Genomic DNA, 9,597 nt, shown 5'->3' on the forward strand with positions numbered 1-9,597 from the left:
TATATTATACAGGAGGCATGTGTGCTTTCCGCCACTGAACTGGGGATTAGATTACACCAATAGGACTTCGCCGAACTTGCTCTTGCATATGTATCCGTCATACCTCATTCTCTTCGACGGTACGAGATATCGCAAACAACTTGAGGTTCTGTGAATCAACCTCTCGACGCTGTATTTGCAATGTACCTTTCTTAATTCTCACGGCATACAATTCACATAAAATCACGGCCTATACATTTGATGATTTTGTAATTACACCTACTGTAGGGATGGCTGCCAGTGCCAGTGTCACGAGTGCGCCTCTGAATCGCAGTACAGTTTCTGGTAAGGCCAAGAAGCGACAAAAGTTTGCTCCGAAACTGACGGGTGGGGCTAAAGTCGCCGATAAAGCACAGGTGACAGGTAGGCCTATACATGTCGATGGTAAGGCTGTTCCGGATATTGATTCCAGTACAACTGCTGATGCGGGTGCAGATTTAGGTGTGAGTACGGAGAAAAGTGTGTTGCTGACTGTAGATACAACAACTGATAAGAATGCACATATTAATATGGGCAATGGCGTCCTGGACGGCACTACGGGTGCGAAGGTGGATAAACCTCGCAGAAAAACCAAGTTTGCGCCAAAGAAGATAGCGACTACACAGAGAAAGGTAGTTGCCGCAATGAACAGATCGACTGTTGTTATGGAAACGGAGAAAGTGATCACAGAATACTCAGCTGTACGCGGATCTGGCGTACTTGCTGGAGCACTTACAGGCGAACGAATGCAAGAAGTTGGATTGGGAAAGGATGCCAACACTGAAAAACATAAAGAAAGTGTACGTGCTGACACACAGGTTGCAACTACGACAGTTTCAAACTTGCCATATGGTAGTGAAACTAAGGGCGCTGAAGTCACCACTGAAACGATACAAAGCATAGTCGCACCCACAAACCCAACAAGCACGAGTTTGAATGCAGTAGAGAGTGTGCATGAGCCTATTACTGTTTCAAAAGGTGAAATTGCTGCTACTCGCACAAACTCCAATGTCATTGAAAATACGCTTAATACAGTGGACACAAGCACAAACGCTACTGTCGCAGATATGACTACGGAAGTAGCCGTGACTAAAAAAGCGAAGCGAAGCAAGTTTGCCCCCAAGAAATTTAGTGCAAGGATACCTGCCAAAGCAACAGTTGCACAGCCTGCGGTTGTCAGTACGGTGGACACAACACACACACAGCGCAAAACCAGCGACGCACGAGAGGATACACGTGCAGCATTGGGACTATTAGGAGAAGGATCGGAGTTAGAGAGTCATACACGCGCACCACTGCCAATTGATGCGAGCCTGCGTGGTACAGGTCAGAGTGGGGCGAATGCTGAGGCACACGCGCACACAAGTGTAGTGCATGCACATGACCAGAACGAACGACATGGCTTAAAGCAAGCTCAGGACAAAAATAGGATACGAGGTGACAGCCAGGCATCTAAGGATATGATAGAAAGTGTGCTGGGGGCTGTGGAGGTGTCAGAGAAGGCTGAATGGGCGGTTGACACGGTGCTTGGAAAGGCAGCTGAGAACTCGCAGATGGTGACTATAGACCCCCCGGGATCACAGGAGGCTCGGGTGTGTATCCAGGATGTGTGGGGGGTAATGTGTGAACTCAAAGTCGGTGCAGTGGTACCACGTGAATTGTTTGCGTGTACTTGCTCACACACTTGAAGATTGTACATGCTTCGTTGTGACGCAAAATTGCATTGCAGTATGTATGTTGCTGCTTATGGTGTTGGTTGAAAGGAAGAAAACACGTATTGCTAGAGGGATGGTGTAAAGTTATCTCGGCTGCTGATATGTATATAGAATGACAACTGTGCGTGCTACACTCACGCTTACTTGTAAACCGCTAAAAGAGGTTCCGACTACATTTGATTGCAGTTGCACTCGGTTACAGTTTAACGGATTCACATCGCATTTCGAATTCAACCACTAAGCATATGTATCTACAAATTACACCAATTACAACTGAAGGCAGCTACTCCTAAACATTTATGACATATGTACGAACTAACTCGATCACAAACAAATAAACAACACAACTGAAGGCAACTACTACTACACCTTGACACCCACAGTTGGATACGGAGGATCAGAATCTGACGGTGAGCGAGACCATGGCACGCGTCGCGCAGATTGTGGCCGAGAAACGGAAGGCCAGGAAGGCCATAGATGCGCACAACCGAGACGAAGCTATCGCATCGCAAGCGATGGTAAAGCTGTCGAAAGCAGGGCCTGTAAGGCGAGAGGTACTTGTTGCGTGTGTGTGTATTGGTTCATGCGGGTATTTGCCTTGTGTATTGCTTTGGCAGGTAAGTATAAGATAAGGATATGGTGTACAGAATGGGGGAAAGGCGGGTACTAGCTTATGGGCTTGTGATTCTATACTATCTAGAGCGTATGTATACATTGGTACAAGCGAGTGTTTGACATTATGTATTGCATTGGATAGTGTGTACAAGACCCATGTTGGGCGTACAGAGTGGGGAGAGGGCGGGTAGTAATGTATGGGCTTGTGATTGTAGTATAATTGGATGGAGATCTATATGTGGGTATGCGGCATATTTACCTTTTTTGTATAGCATGCGCTCCTATTCATAGATACATGTATCGTATTGGAATTTTAACTAGCTTTGCATGTACAAAAGATCGCAACCGATCAAGATGTATTGTATCCGTACAGAGAGTATCTACGTTTTATCCCAGACGTGAATCTCCACATATCTCTCTGTTCATATCAGAATGTATCGTCTGCAGGTCTTTGATATGTCGGGACCGGAGAGCGACTACAACGGCCGGTCTTCGATGGCTTTGCCGCCACCACCAACACGCCCGACCGCAGCAACAGCACGCGTACGTTAAATTCTGCTGTGGGTATTTGGTATTGCATAATCGTTGACTTGTTTATCCACCGTTATGTACACGTTTTGTACATATATGCATCATTACATATGCGTTGTGTTTATCCATCATTGTGTACGTATTTTATGTGCATATACATCATTGCATACGTGCTGCTGTGTAGTTTGGTTCTATTGGCGTTTGTGTAGTCGATCGCTGTGTACGTTCTTACTATGTATAGGATCACTGCATATGTACCGGTGTATTCGCTTGCCGCGGTGTATACGCATCACTGTATGCGTGTTTAGGTGTGGGCTAAGTAGAATACAGCTGCACGTTATTGGTGAACGGCCCTTATCTAAGTTACAAACTACGCCAGCTCTGTGACACGTCGAACAACGCATGTATGGTGTGTTTGCCTACGACAGTGACGTGCCGTGAAATTCTATATAAGGTGCGGCTGCAGGATGTTTGCACTGTATAATGGTGTATTATGGATATGTATACACCAACACACTACTCGATATACGACTTTCTGTGTAATTGAATACACGCACATCCTCATCCGCACCAGTATTTGCCATATGTAGGCGTAGACAAGGTTGTATCTAATGGTATAAAGTCTCTCTCCAATCGAGGTGGTACACCTACATAAATTGGATTTGTTTAGTCTGTGTCGTTGTTTTCGACTCCCGAGATGCACATATCCGCCGATTGACAGTCAATTGTACTCGTTGTTTAGATGTATCATTCATGAGGAATATGGTGCAGGGCACATATGTATATATGCATTTATATATATATATATATATATGTATGTATCTTTATCTGTATCTGTGTCTGTGTCTGTGAATGTGTATGTATGTGTGTGTGTGTGTGTGTGTGTGTGTGTGTGTATGTGTGTGTGTGTGTGTACACGTGGTTGTGGGTGTGTGTGTGACATGCGTATCAATGAGTTTGGTATGGGCCATGTCTGTCGCGTCTACTTGTACATCACATGATGAACATACTTAGAAAGTAACGCACCCAATTCTACGTTTTAGTGTTATATAATTGCTGTCCTTTTCCGCCTCTATAGGGCATAGAAGCTTCTGACATGGAATCCGATGTCTACTTAACGAACGAATTCGACACTCAGCCTACGGCAAAACGCGTCCCCATCACACAGGTAGATTCCCTTCAAAGTGTTTATAGGGAGGGTGTGTTTTTTCTGTAAGTTGTGTTTGTACACTGGATTATCTTAGAAGTAGTTATTTGAAGTGTAAGTACAAGATCAGGTCCTCACAACGCACTGTCCATGCCACACTCTCCACATTAAAAGCTTTCAAGCTCTTCATCTGTGTACACACGTACACATACGAAGGGTGTAACTGCGGCTGGGTGAATGTGTTGTATGTTATGCAAAATCATTGAAACGCGTGATGGGAATCAAACACTGTACTATATATACCTTGTAAGGGGTAAAACATATTGGATAGTAGATTACAAGTACAATATCTAATTTTGACAGCAAGGATTCTTATATGATATGCGATGGATATTATATATACTTCAAAGATACACAAGGATTTGCTACGTTAGCACACATTCATACATATATTTTACAGCATGACTGCTTCCACAGGTATGTGTGTACACATGCCCATGCATGACTCGTACACACACAAACATGTGTGTAAGCAAAAGTACAAACACACATCACACTCATACAGGAAAATAGAAACTTGTGTGTATGCAAAAGTACAAAAACACATCACATTCATACATAAAAACAGCATACGCGCACGCACGCAAACCGTACGAGTCATACAAACGTGTTCGCACAAAAGTGAGAGTTCGCGGCACGTAGGCGTCTGATAAAACTTGTACACATGCAATGGCGCCATGGTTCGTACATGCTCGCTGTTGCGTGGCACTGTGCGCACAGGTCTGTGTACTCAAAAGTGAGACATCCGATACAAGCATATGTGTATTGATTATCAAATCTAGTGTAACAGGTTGCCAAAGCATATGCTTCTTTGTTTGCCGAATACAAATATAATTTAACAGAGCCATACAAGCATGAGTGCGTTTTCTACTTTTTGGAGATTGTCTGCCTTTTTCAACTACTTAGGAAAATAGATTACATTTAAGGTAGAACCTAAAAAATAATAGATTACATTAATGGTATAACATAAATTAGATTACATTTATGATGAGATAACATATAAAAAATAGATCACATCTATGGTGTAACCTAATAAAAAACAGATCACATTTATTGTATATCCTATAAAAATAGATTACATTTATGGTATAACGGTATATACTAGCCTGAGTACATCCGCTAACATTTGAAATCGTTTGCCAATGTAGGATTTGGATGTCTCAGAATGTGAAGCTGCGCCAATCGCCATCACAAAGCGACGGAAACTGATGCGAAAGGGGGAACCTGTGGAGGGCTACATTTCAAAATCATCTTCAAATGGTATTGACCGACATGTGTGTATATGTATTGTGCTAGTGTGTGTTAAAACAGACGTTGGTGTGTACGAGCTATTTATATATATGCATACGTATCATCCCAGCGCATCATTGTAATAAAAATAAACTTGCATATGATCGTACATATTCAGCCAGTATCGTACATATGAGTGTTAATGTGTAGTCATTGATTTATGTGTTCATATGTTTCCAAATATACTGCTTTATACATATTGCAAGTTTCACGTATGGAACTCGGTATCTATATTCAATAAATAGCACGAGTGCCTATCCGATACCCGCAAGGGGAATCCGCAGGGATGTAAGATCCATCCCTTCGGATCTACGAAGGTGGAGGGTGGTGGAGTAACCCTCCTACACCCCCCCCCCCTCCCACTGTGTCGGGAGATACCCCGGATACCCGGGGCAATAGGTTAAGCAATAGATTAAAAGTTCTATTGTTGTCTCTCTACTGCATGCAGGTAAGGATATGGGGGGGAGTTAGCACTCATGAGCATTGTTACTAACAGTAATTATTGATCTACTAGCTTTGGAAAAGGCGTCTAGAGCAACCATCATTGATAGGTACTAGGCGAAATTAAGTGTAATATCAGATTCTGCAAATGCAGTACATACGCGGTATTTGTATACTTATTTCTATATACCTTTTGTCTGGATATAGATGGAAGAACTGCCTTTTTAAAATTCTATCCATAACGATCATGTAGCTCACGACAGTCGGCTGTACACTGAGGATGATAGCGCTCTCCTGTTGCCGTTTTGACGCGTATCATGTATCCTGTAGCATACAAAACGTATATACATTAGTCACAAAAGCTAACTATGCTTCCGTATCATCATTACTATACGACAACGTACTTAAACATATTCAATACTTTTATTCGTATACTCTTGCTGGTTGTGTAGATGACTCAGATAGTGATGCTCCCCTATCCCTTCTGGCTGAGAATAATCGGCGCAAAAAGCCCAAAAAGAAGAGTACGTATAAGCGTAAAGCTCCGAGCAAAGCATTAACGACCACTAAGTGGGCGAAGAATCAGATAACAGATGCTTCGGACGGTGGTTTGTATACGGATATACACACAGACGCGGGGGGTGAGGATGTCATCTCGATTGACGAGCTGAAAAAGAGGGCCTTGAAGAAAGTCAAGGAGAAGGAGAAGAAACCGCGCAAAAGCAAACAGAGGTGTGTTGTGTTTGCACATTTTGAAGTGTACATGTCTCGCGAAAATGTTCCTGTAATTGTATGTCTTGGCGTCACCTGTCGCACACTTGTAGGTGCCGTTTTAATAGCCGTATACGAGTGTGTGAGTGTCCAAACAAGAAGATTTTATACTGGTCGCTAGTCCCGCGTGTGGAAGTTTTAAGGTTTAGGTTATGTAGTGCAGTTTTAGTATGTGTGTTTGGGTCTTGTACGATTAATTTTGGAGTCAGCGTTCTGCGGTATTTTGAGTATTGCGTCCACCCATATCGTTCATTGCATGATGTGCAGTGGGTTGCCGTGATGCGTGGAGTGGTTATGGTGGTGTGTTTTTGCAAGCCATATAAGAATGTTTGGATGTGCAAGGTGTTGTATTAGCAGCTATATCCTACTCTGCGGGTGTGTGTTGTGCTGGGTACCCTCGTAGTTGAAGTTGTTTAAGATACTTGTTAGATCTTTATAAAAATAGCGAATCGCATGTACGCTTGTGTCTCACGGCAACACAGTGACCGAGGTCACAGCGTAAGGAAGTAACTCTGAGCGGCTCAGGTGTGTAGCATTAAAGCACGATAGCAAGCCACGCTTAGCTTAGTAAGGTGAATACACCTAGACCCATTGGTGGTCACTTTTACCTACATAACGGATGTGCATACACGCATACATATATATAGATCGACTTTGTGATCCCCATCATCACTGCAAAGCAGTGCTTGAGATCGCAGCCAAGTGAAATCCATGATGTCGTGTAGACTGATAACAGACACACCGTGAATACATACAACTACCAATTCAAACTTTCATCGATATTCAATACACATGTCGTTATCCACCTTTACATATGTATATTGTGTTGTCTATCTTTGCATACGTATATTGTTTTTTCTACCTTTGCATATTTATATTGTATCATACATCGTTACATACGTATATTGTGTTGTCTATCTTTACATACGTATATTGTGTTATCTACCTTTGCATATGTATATTGTATCATCCATCTTTACATTCCAGTATTTTTCTATTCATCATTACAGCAAAACAGTGCGTGAGGTCCAGTCCGATGGAACCGTCACCGAAGTGATGCAGATTGATGTGGCAAAGAGATCAAGGCGTCCGGCTACCAAAACTGTAGCACTTGTTCCCCCTACAACGCTCATGAGTGAACTTGTGCACACAAATCCTATCGCGAATCCCACCAAGGTATGGGGTACTATCACTAATAATACAATTTACATTAACTTCCTAGAACACACCTCATGACATGTCAGATATGAGTCTGTGCATGACGAGTATGTACAGCGCTATTGCCACGCACCAAGCACACATCGTTCTTAAGGGAGTGTGACACACGAACCCTATATTTTACATGCATTGTTTTACTTGAGTGTGCGCTTTAAGTGCGCATGTGCGCATGTTAAATACCTTAGCTTTCAATGCTCAATTCATTTGCAACGCCAAGTCCATAGCTGAGCATAACCAGTCCTCCATCCCTTATGCTTTGCTGAGTACATCCATAGAATGCATGGCAACATTAGTAAACGTTTAAAGTATGCTTGTGCCGTGTTGAGTATGTTCATAGAATTCGTGGACTTAGAGTACACACCTACAATATGCTTGTGCACATCGTACGCACTGCATATAGTTATCTTTCCCACCCGCAATGCTTATGCATGAGCTGCATTCCACTTAGCATGCTGCCACACTTGCAAGGTTAGCGTTCAGAGCAACCTATTCATTCGGCTTAGAACCTGTCGTTGCAATGCTTGAGCTTATCGTGGATCTCACTTGTTGAATACTTGTGGATGCGCTGCTTATCATCAAATCTATGGAATCACGGTTTACGGTTACCGACGATATATCGATGGATCCAATGTAAGCAGTACACAAACATTTTTGTATCACGCACTCACTTATGCATATCTACGCACATTCACGCGCACGCACACGCATGCGCATGCGCACACTCCCACTTACACACGACAACAGCAAGAACATAAGAGACGTGAGAGGAAGAAAGTGGCTGTCAAGATCAAAACTATTGAGAAGGCACAGAAACACATACGCATACGAGTGCGTTCACTCAAGGCGCATATGGAGGGTCTCAGAGCGAAGTAAGTGAGTGGTACTGGGTTTGGAGACTTCTTTGGGGTGTTTGTTGTATTGAAATATTCTGTGATGGTACATCGATGGTTTTTAGTAGTCGCTATTCGAGTCGTAGTGGGTTTGGGGGCATTTATTAAGTATTTGTTATATTCAGTTCTTGTTTGATGACACATCAATGGTTTAATATAAGCTATTCGAGTAGTAGTGGGTATGGAGCGAGGTATTTGTTGTATTTAGTTCTTGTGTGATGACACATCGGTGATTTAATAGAAGCTATTCGAGTAGTAGTGGGTATGGAGAGAGTTGATTGCTGTATTTAGTTCTTGTGTGATGACACATCGATGATAAATGTACACAGTGCCACAGTTGCGAACCATTTTGGAGTTCAGCATGTAGTGACTTGTTCATTGATGTTCTTTAAGGATCGATTATGTATGAATGTGTGCATGTTTGCTTCCATTGTGTGTGGTACAGAGTAGTATGTCTTCATTTATTGTTCTTAATGGCCTGTACAATTTGAGACCTATTGTGTGCAGTCGATATGAATAGTAGTGTGTATACAGTTTTTGGTTCGTTGGATTACACTATTGTGACTGGTGTTTTTGCGACATATTAGTTGTTAGTGCATGCTCGCTCGATTGGAAGTACTGTTTACAAAGTGTGCACAGACACTAGTGGGCTTACCAAATGTGTATAATGTTTACATACACCTAGATAAATGTGTTTGTGTGTGTGTGTGTGTGTGTGGCTGGGTTGGGTCTGAGCGTGGGTCTGGGGATGGAGGTGTGGGTGTGTGTGGCTGGGTTGGGGATGGGGATGGAGGTGTGGGTGTGTGTTTTTCTTTTTCTTTTTGTATTTATATATAAATGTGTGTGTGTGTGTGCATGTGTGTGTGCATGTGTGTATGAGTGTGTGCGGGTATATATATAT

At 42.7% G+C, this 9,597-nt stretch overlaps 1 protein-coding gene across 1 annotated transcript; it reads left to right on the forward strand.

The window, feature by feature from the left end:
- Window positions 1-269: 269 nt before the first annotated feature.
- Window positions 270-8,679, forward strand: SARC_01907 (hypothetical protein; the record flags this gene model as incomplete). The annotated part of the gene is made up of 8 exons (XM_014304341.1): window positions 270-1,610; window positions 2,117-2,287; window positions 2,796-2,891; window positions 3,958-4,047; window positions 5,235-5,346; window positions 6,270-6,549; window positions 7,599-7,764; window positions 8,551-8,679. 8 exons carry the CDS (start codon window positions 270-272, stop codon window positions 8,677-8,679), a joined length of 2,385 nt encoding a protein of 794 aa, XP_014159816.1.
- Between the last annotated feature and the right edge of the window lie 918 nt (window positions 8,680-9,597).

The sequence above is a fragment of the Sphaeroforma arctica genome, assembly GCF_001186125.1.
Source record: "Sphaeroforma arctica JP610 unplaced genomic scaffold supercont1.81, whole genome shotgun sequence".
In the NCBI taxonomy this organism is placed as follows: Eukaryota; class Ichthyosporea; order Ichthyophonida; genus Sphaeroforma; species Sphaeroforma arctica.